The sequence below is a fragment of the Salminus brasiliensis genome, chromosome 2 (genome assembly GCF_030463535.1).
Source record: "Salminus brasiliensis chromosome 2, fSalBra1.hap2, whole genome shotgun sequence".
Taxonomy (NCBI): Eukaryota; Metazoa; Chordata; class Actinopteri; order Characiformes; family Bryconidae; genus Salminus; species Salminus brasiliensis.
Window position 1 is genome coordinate 23542588 of NC_132879.1, and position 21753 is coordinate 23564340.

The 21753-nt window shown below is 41.5% G+C and overlaps 1 protein-coding gene across 1 annotated transcript in view; it reads left to right on the top strand.

Annotated features, from left to right (window-relative positions):
• Positions 1-21753, top strand: part of tln2b (talin 2b) — a 142710-nt gene that overhangs the window by 96959 nt on the left and 23998 nt on the right. The window contains exons 23-44 of the mRNA XM_072670982.1: positions 703-816; positions 1085-1198; positions 2337-2471; positions 2685-2813; positions 3350-3452; positions 4463-4671; positions 6260-6379; positions 6631-6828; positions 9690-9829; positions 10632-10725; positions 11998-12087; positions 12269-12391; positions 12549-12692; positions 12790-12951; positions 13105-13245; positions 14088-14269; positions 17436-17568; positions 18231-18332; positions 18521-18691; positions 19076-19222; positions 19944-20045; positions 21188-21307. Of these exons, the coding sequence (XP_072527083.1) occupies positions 703-816; positions 1085-1198; positions 2337-2471; positions 2685-2813; positions 3350-3452; positions 4463-4671; positions 6260-6379; positions 6631-6828; positions 9690-9829; positions 10632-10725; positions 11998-12087; positions 12269-12391; positions 12549-12692; positions 12790-12951; positions 13105-13245; positions 14088-14269; positions 17436-17568; positions 18231-18332; positions 18521-18691; positions 19076-19222; positions 19944-20045; positions 21188-21307 (2973 nt within the window). The remainder of the gene's footprint in view (positions 1-702; positions 817-1084; positions 1199-2336; positions 2472-2684; positions 2814-3349; positions 3453-4462; positions 4672-6259; positions 6380-6630; positions 6829-9689; positions 9830-10631; positions 10726-11997; positions 12088-12268; positions 12392-12548; positions 12693-12789; positions 12952-13104; positions 13246-14087; positions 14270-17435; positions 17569-18230; positions 18333-18520; positions 18692-19075; positions 19223-19943; positions 20046-21187; positions 21308-21753) is intronic.

The following is a 21753-nucleotide window of genomic DNA, read 5'->3' on the forward strand; positions in this document are numbered from 1 at the left end:
AGCTAGTCTCAAGTGTTGCTAACTGAGTGGGCTATTTGATTGTCTGCTGCTAGAAGAATGTGTTCTGTGTCCCTGGTGGGACTTCTGTCCTCCAGAGGGATCCGCCAGCGTTTGGAGCCCTTTTTTGCCCTTCCCTCACCAACAAAGATGGCATTGTTGTTGCGTTGGCCTCACCCCCCCCCCCCCCTTCTCTTCATCCTTCCTCCTCCAGAACACAGAATGTCTCTTCTTTCTCCCAGTTTCCTTCATTTTGCTGAGACTTCAAAAGCTCATCATGAAGCTCAGGAGTCACTCAGCAGACATGCGAGGCAGAATGTTTTATGAATATTTGACTATACTTTTTGTAAGCGTAATCAGCATATTAAAAGAAGCCAATTGAATGCCGCGGTTGTCAGAGAATAAAGAATGAGCAGCTCAAAGGCATCAGAGGATCACAGGAACATTCAGAGACACTCCACAGTCACACTCGCCTCTCTTATCTTTCACTGTATTTGAGCCTTAGATCTGTATGTTGAATATTCTTGGTACCAGTGTCCAGCATATAATAACTTTATGTTGTTACTGTAACTGTATTCACTTGTGTCCACAGACTGCTACTAGTGCTACCATTGCGAAAGAGAGTGGATTTTCTCTGCATGTGTATTTACTTTGTTTACATGGAGTTGTAGTACTAATGGAAGATGTTTTATTAATTTGGGTCAGATTGCTGCCAAGCAGGCTGCAGCAGCAGCTACTCAGACCATCGCAGCTGCTCAGAATGCAGCTGCTTCCAACAAGAACACCGCCTCTCACCAGCAGCTAGTGCACAGCTGCAAGGTACTGTTTCATTTAATCCATTAGACTCAATGTTCATTATTGATATTCATTACTTTTACTAATTCATTAGTTCTGCGATATTTGTTATTGCAGTGCTCTGTTGAATGATGAGTGCCAAAAGGTGCTGTTTTATCTGAGATTTGTTTTTCTGTGTGTGTGTTTCTGTGTGTTTGTTTGTTTGTGTGTGTGTGTGTGTGTGTGTGTGTGTGTGTGTGTGTGTGTGTGTGTGTGTGTGTGTGTGTGTGTGTGTGTGTGTGTGTTAATATAGACTGTAGCAGACCATATCCCTCAGCTGGTGCAAGGCATGAGAAGTAGCCAGGCCCAGCCGGAGGACTTGAGCGCCCAGCTAACCCTCATCATCGCCAGTCAGAGCTTTCTACAGGTGCAGCCTCAACTACTGAATTACAGTGTGTTTAGCACCACTTTCCAGTCCATCTGTATGTAATTCCTAACACTCTAAAGGCTGGTCAGCTGTTCCATTTCAGTTCCTCTGGCTCGTACATTAAGGCATTAGTAGTGGTAGTACTCCGGTAGTAGAACCCTCAGGCTTTTTTAGGCCTCCGAAGAAAATGTATAATTTTTAAGAACTGGGAAACGAGTCAGTAATTGCAGGTTGTTTTTAATTTTGTGTGTGTATATGTACAATCCTTTTACAATATGGTGTATAAACAAGGCAAATTCATTTGTTTATTAGTAGAAGGAATAAATCCTTCTTTTAAGAGTTGCCGTTGTTATCGTATCAAATTGCTGCTGTCTCTTTTGTCCTTGGAGAAAGCTGATTGTCTAATTTAAAGCATTATGTGCATTATGTGAGAATTGGCATTTCTTGCTCCTGGGCTTCATCCTTTTTCCGGTCATGAAGTGAGCCACCCTAATGCTGGACAAGAGATAAAGAAATTGTATTGGAAATGGGCTGAAATGGTCGAGTAATATTACAGAATTTCCCACAAATATAAATTATGCAGGTTTTGCAAGTGTTGTCCTGCCTGCTTTACCAAAGTTATATAGTGCAGTAGGCAGCATGCTGAGCCCGGAGTAGCAATGATAGAGACACTATTCTCAACGGTGCATTACAGTGATTTTAAAGCTGTTATTTTCAGGTACAAATGCTATATAACGTTGCTTTAATTATCATTCAGCCTTCCTAGCTTCAGCTAGAGCCTGACATTACCCAAGAACAGTTTACCAATGTTTTTTTTAGTGCAGTGCGACCATATGTCAATCACTGCAGCGTTTAATATACAGTACATTTCCATTTAGTCTATACGTCTTATTTTAAAAGTTTGGAACATGCACCCTTGTATTTAAAGGCATACAAGCCTGAACAGTCATGGTTAATAGCTCGTAGTAGTAACTTTAGAATAAAAAGCCTGGAGTTTAATGGGTTAAATCATGTGATCAGAGAAGCTCTACAAATAATCACAATTAAAGGGAAAACATTTTCTGATTATGGTCTGTACATGTATGGCTGTAATTCTTGGTAATTGGTTATATTATTTATTGTTGGTTTTGTCTCGCAGCCTGGCAGTAAAATGGTGACTTCCTCGAAATCAGCCATTCCTACAGTAACTGACCAAGCTGCAGCGATGCAACTGAGTCAGTGTGCAAAGAACCTGGCCACCTGCCTAGCAGAGCTACGGACAGCTGCCCAGAAGGTAGCCCCCACTCCTCATCTCTCATTACCCAACCTTGAATTGCAAGAGCAATTGTACAGTAATGCAATTTTTAGAAATTGTCAATACTACTGATTTCTGCCTGTTGTCTTTTGTCCTGAAATTGCCTTAAACGGAATGCTTTAGACACTACCTCTCAAAAGCATTATGATAGAAGTTGCTTTGAGGATTTTTGGCCTGTTTTGTGGTTTCTAGGCTCATGAAGCTTGTGGGCCTTTGGAAATAGACTCAGCACTGAATGCAGTCCAGACCCTAAAGAACGAACTCCAGGATGCCAAGATGGCTGCCTTTGATGGACAGCTCAAACCGCTACCCGGAGACTCGGTCAGTGTCTTGCTGGCATGTGAAGCATTTAAGCATAATGTCTTTTGAAGTACTCATATTTGAAATTTTCCCCTGTTGTCCACTTCTATTTATTTAAGTCTGTTATGTTACAGAACAAAATTAAAAAACCCTTAATTTAATTTAGTAAAGCTGCAGTAATAGTTCCTAGTTGCTTCCCTGCAACCAGGAACAGCACAGCATTTAAGAATTTTCCACTTCAAGTGCTTTGTGGCAGCTCTCTTTATTACTTTAGAATATTGTGATTGACAGAATAGCTGGTCAAGTGTAAATGTGTGCATTATAGTAACATTATAATCATTTGGAAAAGGCTCTTTTGAGCTTGGGATTTTGAACCTTAAGGAACATGTAAAAATTGTATTTTAAGGAATGCATTGATGGTTCATTGTCTTTGATATAGGCTATTTTGGTACATTAGCCTAGGGTAGCTTGATTATCACGGTATCCACAGTATGTAGGCTGCTTTCATAGTGGCTGTATTTAACTAGTTTGATTCGCTTTCTCTTTTGCATTTGCAGCTTGAGAAGTGTGCTCAGGACCTGGGAAGTACATCTAAGGCTGTGGGCTCCTCCATGGCCCAGCTGCTGACCTGTGCTGCTCAGGGCAATGAACACTACACTGGTAAGGACACCTGCAGACATTATATTGTCATAAGTTAGTTCTTGATGAATCTTGGGAAATATCACAACCCACGTTCAGTACCAGTCATACAATCTACAGAGATTTCGCTGCATGGCTTTTTTCAGTACCTGAGTACAGATGAACCACTGTCCTTTTTCATAGTCCAAAGACACTTTGAAATTAAGGCCAAATGCAGACCATATCATCACCTCTACAGGCTTTGGTTCACATCACCGCACACTCGATATCTAACAGAGATTTTAATGCGGAAGTGTTGCTTCCTCTGTCGGCAGACTGACTGTAACGGCTCTGCTGCTGCCCACCTGTTCAGTGTGGTGATTTTTCACACTCTCCACCGGCTTGATGGCTGGGCTGTAATGGTGTTTTTGAAACGGTTTGCTCTCTTCTCTGCTTACTCTCCTCGTTTACCCAGTCCCCTTAACCTAGGGTGCCGCTCCCCTCCCTCATTAATCTTATTTTCACTACATTTAACATAACATCAGCAATTAGGGGCTACTTGGCAGGATAATGCAATTTGATGCAATTTGCCTACTTTGGCACTCAGCCTTTTTTTCCATTCTGTAAAATGAGGAAAGGCCAGCTCTCACCTGGAGCCTCCGCTTACTGCGTGGCTCGTTCACTGGAACAGTTGGAGCAATTTTGCTTTGGCCCACCCCCTGATATGGCCTCTGTGGAGAGTAGTGAAAGTTGGGGCTGATGAGTGGACGTTTTTTGCGCATTATGTTACTTAAGAGTAATAAAGAACGCTTGGAGTGGACTGGTTATTGTGTGCTCTTATTGGAGCCATTTATTGGGGACATTATAGAGATTGAGATGGTACAGTTTGAGACATGAAAGTGCTGTTACAGTGAATAGTGCCTCTTATCTGCTCTGGGGAAAGTGATACAACATTGGGGAGCATTAAATGTAATGATGGAATTTATGACAATTGAGGAAGCTTTTCAGGCATGTAATTTCCTTGCTCTGTGTGTGTGTTTGTGTGTGTTCAGGCGTAGCTGCAAGGGAGACTGCACAGGCTCTGCGGACTCTAGCCCAGGCTGCTCGGGGAGTGGCTGCCTGCACAGCGGAGAGGCAGTCTGCAGCAGCCATGCTGGACTCAGCCAGCCATGTGATGGAAGGCTCAGCCATGCTCATCCACGAGGCCCACCAGGCCCTGATCTCACCAGGCGATGCCGAGAGCCAGCAGAGACTAGCCCAGGTCAGGCGTCTGCTGCGGTCATCCCTACCAGGCCACCACACTGGGCCAGATCACATCTAAGGCAAACACCTCAGTGCTACTGCTGCAGATAGACTCTTTTGTATGGCTGCTAGAACACCCCTAAATCATGGCCTTATTTAGCTGTTATTTCTAGCTTATTGTTGATCTCTTGGTCAGAAACTACAATTAAATACCCAGTTGCTAGATTACATCATTCGAATATGTGTAGTCATTTATGGCAAAGTAAGGAATTGAAATGAGGCCTAGTTTTGGCTTCTTGCTGTCTAACACTAGAATGGCCGTTGCGGTCATTTTGACTGTGTGCAATTTGCAGGCGTATTTATAGAACAAGACAAAAATAAAAAGGCATTTCTTATGTAACGATATGTCATAAAAATTTGCAGAGTTTAGAATGTTTTTATTAATTTATTTGTTTATTTGATAAGTTGACTGCAGAGAACTGCACAGCGTGCAGCTGACTGGCGACTTGGATTGCTCACAGTCAATATGTGTCATTTTTACCTTCAGTGTACAGCTCCCACACACCACTATGTGTCATCAGTCATAAATAGCTGGAGTTTGGTTTTGCCTGCACTGCATGTTCACTTGGCACAACTTTCTCTTGTTCATGATCAGCTGCTGTGTTAGCCTGAGACAGCGAAGTGGCAGTTGGGTATTTTTGGATTTTAATTTTGGATTTTACCAAGGCAACAACAGTTGTTTTGGATGAGAGGGCAAACAGAGACTTTATGTAGTTTTATGTACACTATTAGCCTTTTTAGGTAGAAATGTTTTGTTTGTTTGTTTGTTTGTTTTGCTTTAAAATTCATATTTTATAACTCTGTCAAACTAAAATATGAACTAATATTGTAAAGGAGATAGGTAGACATAGGGGTTTTTTTTGTAAAAGCTGTTACATCTGTTTTTTCTGTCAATGAATTTAGTTTTTAATTTAGTTTGTATTACTTGATGCTTTATTATTATTATGTGGTTGTTGTTGTTGTTGTTGTTTTAGATTTTGTAGTTTTATCTGAAATATGCTTATCATCTAATAATAATCCATTTTTAAACCCAGAACACAATACTTTATACAAGTCAGTATTTTTTGGAAGCTGTACTGAATTCCACTTTTTTCTCGGTCACTCTGCTGTTCTGCTTGCTCTGTTCTCTGCCGCACTCTCACTTTCTGTGAGAAGTTGAAAAGTAGCGCATCACCCACCTCCAGAGCAATTATGTCCTGTTAACTGAGCAATTTTCTATTGTCTGTTTGGGGCTCTGCGGCCTCCTTTCTGGAAGGCTGCAGCATTTTTCCTGATTTGCTGGGGCTCCTCTGGGAGATAAACATATTGCTTGGCATATGTCTATGACAGTGGCATAAATTAGGGACATGGATTTCTCTGCTCTGCTTTGCGGCTGATTAGCATTTTAGATTCAAGCTGCTTTTCCCTAGGACATTGTAGGGTTGTTAGGATGCCTGATGTAATATCACAGTTCTGACAGTGCATGTGTGTGTGTGTGTGTGTGTGTGTGTGTGTGTGTGTGTGTGTGTGTGTGTGTGTGTGTGTGCGTGTGCGTGTTTCTGTTCCAGGTAGCAAAGGCTGTCTCCCACTCTCTGAATAACTGTGTGAACTGCCTACCTGGACAGAAGGATGTGGACATGGCCCTGAGGAGCATAGGAGAAGCCAGCAAGAAACTACTAGTGGAGAATGTAAGTATTCATGTTTTGGTTTATAGGGGCTGAAGCATGTTTCCTCTGTGTCAAAAGAAGTTCTTGTAGCTGAAATGTGAAAATGTTTCATGATAAACACACCAACCTACATTTACTTGCATACTTGTTACATTGACATAACCAAAGATTAGAACTTCTATGGTATGGGTAAAGATACAAACTTTTGTTACCTGTGATGAATCACAAGCTTGAGGCTATAGTATTATTCTAACCCTTACCTGTATGTGCAGTTGCCTCCGTGCTCCAAGTCGTTCCAGGAGGCTCAGACGGAGCTGAATCACACGGCTGCAGAGCTGAACCACTCGGCAGGGGAGGTGGTGCACTCTTCTCGCGGCACCAGCAGTCAGCTGGCTGTGGCCTCTGGCAAGTTCAGCCAAGACTTTGACGAGTTTCTGGATGCTGGCATTGAGATGGCTGGACACACTCAGGTACATACCTACCACAGCATAGTGTTATGCTACAGTGCCTTCTAAAAGAAGTATTGCACAGTTTAAACAGACATCATGCTGAACTGGTATGCTTATATGATGTCTAAAGATAATTTTGCTTGAAAACAATTATATGTTTATAAGTAGAGATGACATTATTTTATAATATTGTGATAAATGTAGTTATCGTAGTAGACAATATGCATTTAAGAGTGTATCATGGATATTGGGTATTTTTGAGTTTTAATTTTGGATTTTACCAAGGCAACAACAGTTGTTTGGGATGAGAGGGCAAACAGAGACTGTATGCATTTTTAATGTACACTATTAGCTTTTCTAGGTAGAAATGCATTTTTTATTTTTTATTTTTTCCTTTAAAATTCAAATTTTCTAACCATGTCAAACTGAAATATAAACTAATATCGTAAACGTCAGAGATAGGTCGACATAAAGGTTCTTTTTTAGTAAAAGATGTTATATCTCTGCCTTTTCTGTGTCAGTAAATTTAGTTTTAGTTTAGTTTTATATGCGTTTATGAATGTATCATGGATATCGGCAGTGCTTAAAGAGTACTTATTTAATTCAATAGAGTGCAGCATATGTTGAGTAAAATCACGGTACTCTGTATAAAAGAGTATTTGGATAGCAGTTTTTTAAAGTTTTTTTTTTAAGCAGTTTTTTTTTATTTATTGTATAAATATATTTAAAAAATATTTATTATTGTGATATTTTTTTTTCCCCATATCGTCCAGCTCTATTTCTAAGTATATAACCAGCATATAATACAAAAAACATGCTCTTTACATTGTGTGAAAATGTATAAAATGTTAACATTTTATGATAAATGGACTGATAGAAATGCTACAAAATAACTGAATAAAGCACTTTACGTTGACGTCCATTAACAGAAGAAGGGAAAAAACTTGTCTTAATGTTCCAAGTTGCCGTTTTGGAGATGTAAGGTATATGTATGAGAGAAAGAAGGGTAAACGTAATTTAAAGAGATAACAAAACAAAAAATTAGCATTAATAGTATTTTATGAAGGGCAGGGACTTCAAATGAAGTTTGAATATTTTGTAATATGAGGGGAGACATGGAGAGATTAGGGGAGTGTTGTTTCAGGTCCGAGGGTCATAGCACTGAACGACCTGCTACTCATAGACTAAGCCAAGTATGAAGTACTGCAAGCAGCTTGTTGCCAGAAGAGGGATGTAAAGATGAAGAAACTCAGAAGGATAAGCAGGAGCAAGACCTTGAAGAACTTTGAATGTAAAAAAAAAAAAGAGAATTTTAGATTGAATGCCACAGGGGATTGGGAGATGGGAGATGGAGCACAGGGCTGATGTGTTCAGATGATGTTGTTTTTGTATGTGTGTTGGTGCTCTAGCAGCAACATTTTAAATGCATTGAATTTTGTTTAGATATTTAGCAGGAAGATTGATGAAGAGGGAATTACAATAATGCAAGAACTAATGAAGGCATGAATTGGTGTTCTAGCACTGCTGAGGTAAAAGAACTCTGATTCAGACAAGTGATAGTGTACTACCAAAAAAGGACACCGGGGGGTATGGGACCCTGCATGGGTTTTAGCGGTCAACTATCTGGAGATGTAGAATGTTTGGCCAGATGGCAAAGAGGATCAGGGTTCAGATATTCAGACAGCAAGGTTGACTTCATGACTCAAAACAGCCCTAAATGTCATTAGCATCTTCAAGGCCTAGCGAGTTACTGAAAAATGGGTGAACCCAAGTCATGCTTGGCAGTTTTGAACCACTTTTGATCCATTTTGTTAATTAGACCTTCTCATTTAATTCATTTAGGCGCATGATCGTCCCCGGGAACATGTGAGGCACTCCATCGTAATGAGATCGTTGATGATGTTCTCGTTCTGCTTATTTTGCTCATTAATTTGGAGAGATGGGTTGGGGAAGAGGGGTGATGGAGCATGACATGCCTAATAAGAGTGAGTGAGGGACGGGAAGAAAGGGCTATATGAACAGCCATCAGCTGGTGCTGCTGCTGCCTGCTCTGCAATTTAGACCGTTTAGCTCTGAGAACTACAGTGTGTTATCACTGTAGATGGTCGTTTTTGCTCAGAACTCTTGCTATTGCACTGAAAGTGAGTTTGCACCCAGAGGGCTAAAGGTTTTAAAGCCACTTAGCAGTCTGTTTAACCCAAGGCCAGGGTTTTCCACAGCGCTCTTTTTTTCTATAGTTAAAATTTTAAAGGACAAAAATCAACCATCATTTAAATGTACATTGTTATTTTTAATTTCTCAGGGTAACACTTAATACTGTTGCTTCATGGTTGTGATGTCACTAAAACGAATTTGAAATGCCCTGTTTGTGCAGCTAAGCTTCCATATGTGCAGACTGGAGAAAAAACAGTTAATCACTTTAACCTTATGCCGTATGCAAATGGAACAATGTCACATTTTTTCTTCTGTTGGTTTAATTCTGATTTATTTTATTATTATTTTTTTTTATTTACGTTAAGAACTAGTCTGCATTGATGTAAGCTATTTTTAATTATAGCTGTAATTCTAAAAGCTACACCACTGTGTGAGTGTGTGCATTTCCAGGCTAGATTTGTTATAGAATTCATTTTCATGTGCATTATTTTCTGCTGATGTTGATCCTATACCAATATCCATACATATGGTCTATCAGTATTGACCTTTAATTTTCATAGAACATCAAGCTCTTTTTAAAAACAAAGCAATGGATATTTGTTGGGTTTTTTCATGATTATAAGGTCTTTACATTTTCATTAAATAGGATCTTTTTATACCATTAGCATTACTAAGTGCTGTTATTAAAATGTTGGAGTTTCATTGTTTTGAGTTTTTTATCATTGCAGTCCAAAGATGATCAGATCCAGGTGATTGGCAACCTAAAAAACATTTCCATGGCCTCCAGCAAACTGCTTTTGGCGGCTAAGTCCCTGTCTGTGGATCCTGGGGCTGCCAATGCCAAGAATCTTCTCGCAGCTGCAGCAAGGTAAGTGGACTGCTATTGGTGACCATCCAAGCCATCAGCTGGCTAGCCTGAGGGTGTGATCCAGCAACTTGCAGCAATCAGTGACAAAAATATGACACTGAAAATTTACACCGGTCTTTCTCACAAGGCCTCCAGACTTAGAAAAAAAACGCAGGAGCTGAGGCTGTGTGTGTGTGTGTGTGTGTGTGTGTGTGTGTGTGTGTGTGTGTGTGTGTGTGTGTGTGTGTGTGTGTGTGCACGTTGTGTGGCATACAAGCCTGTTTGTGTGTGGTGTGTGTTTCGTGTGTGTAGCTCAAACTGCCTCAGGTGGAGGAGAGAGAGGCAGCCGCTCCGCTGGGCTTTGGGCCTGATTGATTTCTCTCTCCTTAATGAGGGAGATGGAGGCTGGGAGATACGCACGAACACACACACAAGCACACGCTCGCGCCCTCACACATACACACAGACAGCCTGTGCTCATCTGAGAGGAGCAGGACACCAGTATTATGACAGCTTTGTGTGTGTGTGTGTGTGTGTATAGGATGCAAGATGCATGTCTGAGGTATGTGTGTTGTAGCAGCACATTAGGAAAGAGTTTGGAGTCTCGTGAGAGGATCTTAATGTGAGGCGTTATTTCCCTAGTGTCTGTATGATACAACTGAGATCTCTAAGTCTTGTCACTTTTGGCTCTTACTGTATTTGTATTTATTGTGTGTGTGTGTGTGTGTGTGTGTGTGTGTGTGTGTGTGTGTGTGTGTGTGTGTGTGTGTGTGTGTGTGTGTGTGTGTGTGTTCTGTCTGTTGTTGCGTGTCCTGTGTTTCAGAGCGGTGACAGAGAGCATTAACCAGCTCATCACACTGTGTACCCAGCAGGCACCAGGCCAGAAGGAGTGTGACAATGCTCTGCGTGAGCTTGAGGTTAGCAAACACCTGAGCATATTATCACACAGCCGTACTGTAGACACACACCCACACACATGCACTATATAGACAAAAGTATTGAGACACCTGCTCATTCATTGTTTCTTCTAAAATTAAAGGTGTTAAAGAGTTTTTCCTGCTTTTGTTGGAGTAACTGTCTATACTGTCCAGGGAAGGTTTTTCACTAGACTTTGGAACATTACTGTATGGCTGGGTGATATGGTAAAAATACTATATCAGGATATTTAAAAAATATTCAATAAAAAAAATCAGTAGTGACAGATTCTTATAAACTGCTATTCAGATCCTCTCCAGTACTGAATGCAGTGATTTTTATTCAACATCTACTACTCTTCATCTAATCAAACCGGTCTAATTACACTGTTTGTGATGAAACCAGTAAAACAGTATCCTCTATATGCTTAGAAAAGCATATTTGTATCACAATAACAAAATGTATCATGATACGATAAAATATCGTCATATTGCCCAGCTCTACATTGCTGTGAGGATTTAATTGCATTCAGCAAAAAGAGTTTGTGAGGTCAGGATGTTGGATGATCACCACCTTACTTCATCCCCAACTCCTCCCAAAACTACCATTATTGCAGAGAATACCGTTCCACTACTCCACAGCTCAGTGCTGGGGTTCTTTATACCCCTCAAGCTCATACCTGGCATTAGGCATGGTGCCAATAGGTTCCTTTTTATCTACTCCAGTGAATCCTTTTTTTATTGACTGTGTTGTTTTCTACAGTACTTAAAGTAGCTGAATGCATTCATTAGAAGAGGTGTCCACAAACATATTGTGTATTTTCGATTTAGAGATATAAAGATTCCTTGAATATTTTGGTTTATATATGATGTGGTGGTGTGATGTTTTTATTATTTATTTATTTATTTATTTATTTGGTCTTGTTTATTTTGTGCATCACAGTATAGATATTTGTTACAAGGCTCACTCACGGTCATAAATTAAATGAATGATCGTAGTGGCAATTGAAAAAGTATCATTTTGGTCAGTAACTTTCTTAAACTGTCGCATTGTAACTGTGCAGAGTGTGTTCCACCAATGGGGTGTTGACTGCTTTAGAAAGTGACTGCTGCGAGATTGTGAGGCCGTACATCCCAGGTGTAACTGCTGCCTCAATGGTAGCTAACTTGCATTGTCAAAGGATGTGAAAAAACACTGGGCTCAGTAGAGTCAGAAATGAGCATCTCAAGGAGCCTCAGTGAGGATCTCTCTCTATCTTTCTCTCTCTCCTCCAGGCGGTCAGAGGAATGCTAGACACTCCGAACGAACCAGTCAGTGACCTCTCCTACTTTGACTGCATAGAAAGTGTGATGGAGAACTCCAAGGTAAAACTACACAGATATCCCTTAAACCTTGGATGTCATCATTGTTGCATATCATTACATAATTACTTACAATTAATTAAAGCAATAACAAAAACAGACGAGTGTAGAGAGTATGAGTATGTAGAGAGAATGTAGACTCTGTGAGAGAAAGGTAGAACAATCTTTCTTGTGTGTGTATCAGGTGTTGGGAGAGTCCATGGCAGGCATTTCGCAGCACTGTAAGACGGGCGACGTGCCAGCCTTTGGGGAATGTGTGGGTGTGGCGTCCAAAGCACTGTGTGGGCTGACGGAGGCAGCAGGCCAGGTGAGTGTTCAGACTGCACCTGCTCACTGGGCCTGCATGTTTCTTCCGCCCAGCTCAATCTCCTACTCTCAGACAGCAGGCATGAGGACAGCTTGCTATGAATGACAGGCGAGACATTCTGCAGAGACTCACAATTGTCTTTCTGTCTGACGTGTAGGCGTCGTACCTTGTGGGTGTGTCTGACCCAAACAGTCAGTCGGGTCATCAGGGATTGGTGGACCCCATCCAGTTTGCCAAAGCCAACCAGGCCATCCAGATGGCATGCCAGAGCCTCGTGGACCCAGCCAGTAGTCCCTCCCAGGTGGGGAAATAAGCATTTGCTTATCTCCTGTCTTTTGTAGGCACTTAGTTTTAGGTCATACTAAACTTCCTCTTTATGAACGTGTTTATTCACATAGGTGCTGTCTGCAGCCACGATTGTAGCCAAGCACACCTCTGCGCTCTGCAACGCCTGCCGCCTCGCATCATCTAAAACCGCCAACCCTGTCGCGAGGAGACATTTTGTGCAGTCAGCCAAAGAAGTGGCCAACACCACGGCCAATCTTGTCAAAACTATTAAGGTCACATCTGAATTCATTTCATTTTTAAATTGGAATAATGAGAGTAAATAATGTACTTTATTTAAATGAAATCTGACATTCATCTTACTCCTATGAATGTTATGAATTTTATATCAGTATGTGTGTGTGTTTGTTTGTTTGTTCTTAACTCAGGCCTTGGACGGGGATTTTTCAGATGAGAACCGTGAAAGGTGCCGCGTAGCCACAACCCCTCTTATAGAGGCTGTTGAGAATCTCTCCACGTTTGCCTCCAACCCAGAGTTCGCCAGCATTCCTGCTCAGATAAGCAATGAGGTGAGAGGATGTTGACCAGTAGCACTTCCTTATTTATGAATAAGGTGTGTGTGTGTGTTCCTGAAAGTACTCTTTTTAAAAGGGGCTTTCTCATCAGAATTAAAGCAGCTTCCCAGCACAAGATTCTCTTAGCCTCAAAGTGCTTCTCTATGTGCTGCTCTTTTGTTTGGACTTTGGAGCGCATGATAAAATGGACCGTCTGACTACTCCCATAGCCTACATGAGTGAGTAGGTGACTCCATTGCCTTTGATCTGCTGTCTCTAATGCTGTGCCAAAACAAAGTGGTTGCTCTGTGTTTCAAAGGCAGTTACTGGTGGTTGGATGAACCACTTCCTTTTTTCTTTTTTTTTTCTTTTCTTTTTAGTTTAGTTGGAAAAATACTCAAGGTGAAAAGATAGTCGCCACATTTTTAAAGTGTTCCCAAAACACACTTCCTGTGCCACCGCAGTCTGTTTGTGGGCTGAGTGTGATTGTGTGTCTGTGTGCACAGCAGCTGTTGTGGAGGTAAAGCTTGTTAATGTCATTATTGGAGGGGGTTGAGGGGACTGTAAGAGTGTGTGTGTGAGTGAGTGAGTGTGTGCACTCATGTGACTTCAGACACTTCTCTCGCTTTCTTTTTGATGTGCACTTTCAGTTGCTTGCTGCTCAGTTTAATCTTTCAGAGCTCTTCTCTTTCATGCCTCTTTGAACATATTGACAGTTTTGCCTTGGTTAAGCTGAATATGATCGCAGCGCTGCAAAAGGGTTAACAGGGAATCGTTTGTGTGTTTTAAATTTACGAGAAAATTCCGTTAAATGCTTTTATTGATTTATGTGTATATGTATAAACTCTCAACACTAGGGCTCAGCAGCTCAGGAGCCAATCCTGCGCTCAGCTCGCTCTATGCTGGACAGTTCCACCCAGTTACTGGAAACTGCCCGCTCACTCGTCATCAACCCTAAGGACCCGCCCACCTGGTCCATCCTGGCAGGCCACTCGCGCACCGTATCTGACTCCATCAAGAGCCTCATCACCGCCATCAGGTTTGTGCATATGTGTTTGTGATGAAAGAAAGACAAAAAGGCAGTGGTGAGATGAGTTATTGATCACAAGGTTGTGGGTTCGATACCTCTGTCGGCAAGAACCTGGCAATACAATATGTTTCGCGATATTGAGGTTACAATTCAGTATGTTGCAAATGACTCTTTTCATATGAAGTATAAAATACAGCATTGCAAAATGTAATATCGCGATACTGCAATATTTCAGCATTTTCATACAGCCCTTCTGAGCTACCACTTTTAAGCCCTTCAGCAAGGCACTTAACTTTCTGATCCAGGGGCACCATAGTATGGATGACCCTGCAATCTAACCCTGGGTTTAATTGTACCTTGCAGGTAGAAATGACAATAAAGGCACATTGCATTACACTACACGAGATATAATGAGGGAAGGAGGTATTTCATTGGTTGAAATATGAATTGAATAGCTTGCAACACTACAACTTAGTTGTATTAGAGAAACGTCTGGCCTGAAATCTACAGAGGCAATCACCTTGTCTTGCCAGTGATTTCAAATATACTGTACTTCCAAATGCTTGTAGTTTAAGTTGCACCTCTTGCTGATGCAGGTCAGTTGCACAAACAGCATATGTGATCTCCGTAGAAAAGCACGGAATTGGATGGAATGGGATGTTTTAGAGCAGTCGCACACAAGCTTAAGGTCACCATGTACAATGCCAGGGGTGTAACGCCTGACAGCATTGGGCTATGGCGTAGCGGACCTGCTCTCTCTACAGCATCATTGAATATTTTTGGGATGAGTTGGAATGGTGTAGTGGTGGGCAAGATGCCAACATGTAGTTTTTGTGATGACTGATGCTTACGTACTACGTATTTTGTTAAAAACAACTTTTCAACTCTTCAAATATGGTGTCTTTATCTATGGTGGCATCGGTCAAGGGGTGGGATATATTAGCAAGCAAGTGAACGGTCAGTTCCTGATGTTGATGTGTTAAAAGCAGGACAAATGGTCACATGTAAGGGTCACATTGTGATGGCTAGATGACTGGGTTAAGAGCATCTGCAAAACGACAGGCCTTGTGGGGTGGGCCCAGTACACAGCGATCAGTACTTGCCAAAAGTGCTTTAAGAAAGGAACCGGTGGCCGGGTCATGGGCACCTAGGGCTTGTTGATGCGATCCATGGAGGCCCCATCTTACAATTTGCAGGACTTGGTGCCAGATACCACATGACTCCTTAAGAGGTTATGTGGAGTCCATATGCTTATATATTCCCCACCCTGTGTTTGTGATCCCAAACTAATGATCCAACAGCTTTCTTTTGGGTGAATGCAATCAAATCCTAACAGCAGTGTTTTAGTATCTAGTGTGAGGCTTGAGTTAGCTTTTTATGATGGATAATATTTCATGCATTTTGTTTTAACTCCGTGTTTATACACTGTCACTCCACTCTTTCTCACTGTGTGTTTCGTACTTCCTGCTGTCAGTAAACCTGGGAATACCCCAACTCAGAGCAGTAGAGGGTGGAGAAAATCAGTCATGCATCAACTCAGCTTGGAGCAGTCAAAGAGACTGCTTGGAGGAAGCTGTACAAGCATGCTTAATTAGTGACAGACAAAGTGTACAAGTAACAGAAAACGAAAACGGAGAACTTACCAGGTGGTTTGGATATGGAGTGTCTATTGCATTTTATCATAATAGTGTCGGCGTTTGTGCTGGCGCCTTTGCTTTCTTTGGTCACACCCCAAGCATTTCTCTTTCAGTTTCAGCACACTGTGTAATATCAGCTAGTGTCTTTAGTTCACTATGTCATAGTGATTTTGTTCTGAGACTATATTGCATATATTTCCAATGCTGTAAGAAGTACACTATATGGTCAAAAGTATTGGGACACCTGCTTCTTCCAAAATCAAGGTATAAAAAAAAAAAAAAAAAAAGATTTTATCCTACTTGTATTGGGTTAACTGTCTGCTGTCCAGGGATGACGTTCTACTAGATTTTGGAGCATTGCTGTAAGCATTTGATTGCATTCGGTGAGTAGCATTAGTTAGGTCAGTAACAGGTGCAACTTAAAGTAGCTGGATGCATTCATTAGAAGGGGTGTACACAAACTTTTTGACATGTAGTGTGTGTAAGCTTGGGCGATATTGGAAACAGACAGAAATAGACAAAGCATTATCATGTACAATTACTGAGATAAAAAAAATCACACCCTATTGCCCACATTGGGCCTGGTGGTAAAATAGTATAATTACCATGGAATTACCAACTGAGTAGGTTATTATGATGACACTGTTCTACACAGATGGCTTATAACAAATCCAGTGCAGTGGCCAAACCTAAGCACATACCACACAAACAGAAATGCTGGAAAGCAAACATTATCCTAACAGTTCCGTCCTAATATCTCATTCAAGCCAGGCAAGGAGGTGGGGATTTGTTTATATTATTTGAAGAAAATTCTGTCACTGTCATTGTCATCAGGAGATACTAGCCTACTCTACTGTATTTTAAATCTGTATTTCATACTGGGTTGTGAATGCTCAACTTTCTAATGGTTTCTCTATGATTCCATAATGGCAGCTGAATAGCTGTCTGAGGCAGACTGCACTGGGCTGTGAATTGCCATGCTAATTGGCGCTCAGTGTTGTTTCCACTTTTGGTGAGAGCGTCTCTGGAGATTGATATGCTGGAGCAGATCAGTTTGGTTGTGGGATTGGGCAGTGGCTAATGCTGAAGTTTAGTATGTATACAGGCAGGCTGATGTGAGATCAGTGATTATGACTGTGGGCAAGGGTGTGCTCTCATCTGTAGCCTACTCAGCAGGAACAGTAGCAGGAGATGGGATTTCTGCCCATTTGGCTACCCTCCAGACCCATTGTCCTACCAATCCATCTACTCACAACTGGAGCTTAGCCAGTGGGAGTGTGTGTGTGTGTGTGTGTGTGTGTGTGTGTGTGTGTGTGTGTGTGTGTGTGTGTGTGTGTGTGTGTGTGTGTGTGTGTGTGTGTGTGTGTGTGTGTGTGTGTGTGTGTGTGTGTGTGGGTGTGTGTGTGGGTGGGTGGCCAGAAACAGCCAAATCGGCACTTACCCTCTTGCTTTTCGGAGCGGTAATGTATGAGATGCCTAGATAGACTATAGAAACACAACTACCTTCCTCTAACAACACCTTCCTTTTGTTGCTATAGGGACAAGGCTCCAGGCCAGCGGGAGTGTGACCACAGCATCGACAGCATCAACAAGTGTATACGAGACATAGAACAAGCCTCCTTAGCAGCTGTAGGCCAGAGTTTGCCCTGCAGAGACGACATCTCTCTAGAGGTACCATTATCATTTAGTCTGTCTGCTGTTCTTCATTCTATTATTTAGTTTTTTTATGTTTATGTTCATTGACAGACTATTTACCAGTCAAAGCATATTGATGTAATAGATTGTGGTGAAATGCTTGAAATTGGTTTCCAGTATAAATACATTGAAAAATTGGTGCATATTGACAATGACAATATTTCCCAAACTAACATTTAAAGATTTTTTTATGTATAACAAGGTACTTGTTGGGGTCACTAACTGACACATGTCACATGACAAAGACATCAAAATATCACATCACATGAGGTTCAATCTCACTCAGTATCAGCATTTAACCTTAACGGTCCACACAAAAAGGGCTATTTCTGCCTTTTAATCCTCTCTTCTAGCATCAATGATCAGTAACCAGTGTCATGCAAAAAACAGTGATCCTAAGCTTATTTTCTATTTTGCTATGGCCAAAATAAACATGCACACACTGTATGTCCTCTAGTTGCAGAGCTAAAGCCTTGCCAATGTTTCTGAATGGATAATTGGAAATATGCTCTGTTTGGTAGGGCTCATGGAATTGGCTATGTGCTTATTAGGAGGTATTGTAACAGCTGAGTGAGAGTGTTGATTTGGTACAGTGGAAGTGAAGTGTACTTAATGTGGCTGTACTTGGGATTCTGCAGGCTGTACAAGAGCAGGTGACTTCAGCTGTACAGGAGATTGGGCATCTCATTGAGCCTATCTCTACTGCAGCCCGTGGCGAGGCTGCCCAGCTTGGACACAAGGTGAGCCACACACACAGACAAACACACACTGGACCTTTTTACAGACTTTAAGACTTACAGCTACACTTAGAGCCACTCGTCTGAAACCTATAGGCATGTTTGTCTAAACAAGGATTTGCTTTCCACAATCTGAAATGAGCATTATTATCATTAAATTAGCTCTTTTTGGTGTGTCCATCCTTTTTCAGGTAACTCAGCTGGCCAGCTACTTTGAGCCCCTCATTGTGGCTTCAGTGGGGCTGGCCTCAAAACACATGGACCACCAGCAGCAGATGAACATCCTGGACCAGACCAAGACCCTGGCAGAATCATCGCTGCAAATGCTCTATGCAGCCAAAGAGGGAGGAGGAAATCCTAAGGTATAGAGCCATGGTCATTCTAATTTCCTACAGTTTTACAGACAGGATGGAAAATGATCCTCAATCTATGGTTTCTAAATAAGATTCATAATAAACTGTGTGAACCTGTGCAGGTGTTCATGTGTGTTTTGTATGTATGGACAAAAGTAATGGGAGACCTGCTTATTCATTGTTTCATCTTAAATTAAGGAAACTTAAAGAGTTTGTCCTGTTTTTATTGGAGTGACTGTCTCTACTGTCCAGTAAAAGGCTTTCTACTAGATTTTGGAGCACTGCTGTGACAATTTAATTGCATTCAGCACAAAGAGCTTTAGTGAGATCAGGATGTTGGATGTTCACCACCACACCTCATCCTCTAATGAAACACTTTTCTGCCTTGTATAGGCATCCCATACCCATGATGCAATAGCAGAAGCGGCACAGCTAATGAAGGAGGCAGTAGATGACATCATGGTGACTCTAAACGAGGCTGCGAGTGAAGGAGGGATGGTGGGGGGCATGGTGGAGTCTATTGCTGAAGCCATGGGACGGGTGAGTGAGGAACAGAACATTCCATCACATTAGAATTCCTTTTGTTTTGTTCACAGAATTGGAGAATGATCTTGTTTAAATACAGCATTATGTTTTTAAACTAAGCTGCTATTCGAAAACTGCAGAAAGTTTTTTTTTAGGTATAGAGACTTTATGTCTCTATCTTTTAATTAGTGTGTGTGTGTGTGTGTGTGTGTGTGTGTGTGTGTGTGTGTGTGTGTGTGTGTGTGTGTGTGTACGTATATACGTGATGACACTATGGCTGCACATGACTGCTAGAAGCCTGGTTCTTTCAGCTTCATGCTTAGCACAGGAGATTGGCAGCGGATGCTGAGAGGAGGGCCTTTCAGCAGCTGTTATTAGAAAACGGCAGGAGGCTTTTCAGGTTTAGAGCCCAAGTGTCTCCAGCTGTCACTCTAACACACACACGCCGTCATTGAGACTGTAGCCCTACATGCAGCTCCATATTAGCCTCCATTTGATCCTATATCGCCGTTTATCTCATTTAAGTAAGGCTGCAGTCTTTCATTATGTTGTCAAGAACACACATGAAAGAAGACAATGGCAGCAACTGAAGCATCACTGCTGATTAATTTTCACACATTTTTCACACAGACAGTAATTTTCAGCAGGGTGAAATTGAGCGTTTCTCTAATGCCTTCTTCTATGAGGGAGCACAGTGTTAAAACCACTAATGTTTTGGGGGGGTTCTTCGGTTTAGATGGATGAGGGGACCCCTCCGGAGCCAGACGGTACGTTTGTGGATTACCAGACCACCATGGTGAAATTCTCCAAGGCTATCGCCATAACGGCACAGGAGATGGTGAGCAGTGCATTGTTACATTACAGCCTCTGAGTGCCCTCAGTTTTATTCCCTGAACACCTGTTGCCCTTGTGTGTTGTACTGTAAATCATAACTCTGTTTTTGCTGTGTAGTTAATGCATGTAGGGTTTTTGAAGGACATTTTCTAATGTAATGTTGGATTTAGGCCTGGGCGATTAAAACATTTAACAGCATTTTTTTTTGTTTGTTTGTTTGTTTCGTCTGACCGTTTTAGTCTGATGCTGTTCTGTTGCTTATTTAGTTATTAGCAGCTATTAGCATAAATGCCTGAATTTTAAGAAAGGCAAAACTTGAGTACATTCAACTTGATGGATGGGAAGAAGACACCACTTGTGAATGGTGTGCATGATTTGGCCCTCTAGAATATCATATACTAGCTTAGTAAAGTAGCATTAAGAAATATGAAGCTTTCATTTATTCAGTCTCACACAAACTGGACCATAAACTATGTCCACGCTTAGAATGTTAGTTTGTGCATCGCAGAAACTCATTTTATGATTTATTGAACTGATCAGTCTGCCTTTACTGAACACAAATTGAAAAATGCATCACCCCCTCAGTTGGTTTTGATGGGTTCTGCTGCTGAGTTTGACTGTCTGTATGATTGTGCCTATTATTTAGGTGTGTATTATTAGGTGATTTTTTTTTATTTTTTTTTTAAATACACAATTTTCCAGTCATAAACTCCTGGAAAATGAGAGTTGCTTGAAATGTCCTGGAAATATTAGTGTAATCCTGGTTGAACTATTGAGCCTCTGATGCCCTATTTTTTGAAGTTTGTATTTGACAATAGAGTAGCATTACACCAGCATCATGTTTTACAGTGTTTAGAGTGTAGAAATGGGTATGCAAGTGTTTGTCATATCATATGTGAAAGTCACAATAATCCTGAAAAACATGAAATGTAGGAACCCTGATACTGTTCAGAAGTAAAATTAGGAACATTAAGAAATGCATGTGATAATTAGAAATAATTAGCAGTATTGAATGATATGACACATGGCTATTTACTGTATAAGACCATTTTGGCCATGTTTCCTAGATGTCGTAGAATTCATATTACTTTATAAGATGAAACTGTAGCCCTCATTCATTCTCTGATATATTATGCTGTGTCCCAGATGACTAAATCGGTGACCTGTCAGGAGGAGCTGGGTGGCCTTGCGTCTCAGGTGACCGTGGACTACAGCCAGCTGGCCCAACAAGGCCGCCTGGCCGCCGCCACAGCCGAACCAGAGGAGGTGAGGATCGGTCCAGCCAGACGGCCGGTCCTCCACGGACCAGTGGCCTGGAGAGGAGTGGAGACACGCACACACACACACACACACACACACATGCGCACACACTCATGTGCTGATCATATAAGCATGAGGCACAGATGGCTACCCTCCTGAGATGGACTCATATTTCTCATAGTGGGATCGTAATGTGCTGCCAGATTGTAATGCCATACAAAGAAGAAAGACCATTTTTGAACAAAATCTACATACGTGCAATTTCACTGGTTTTCTTATCTTCTGGAGTAAAGCTGCAGCGATGCGTCACACCTCGCTTGTGTATATTTTAATCCACATCTTCAGCAAGAGAGCGTCAAGTATGAATCCACAGTCCACTAGCCACCAGCTCTCTTCAATAGCCTTTATATAAGCAGCTGCTGCTGTTACCATAGTGACTCGGTACCCCCGCT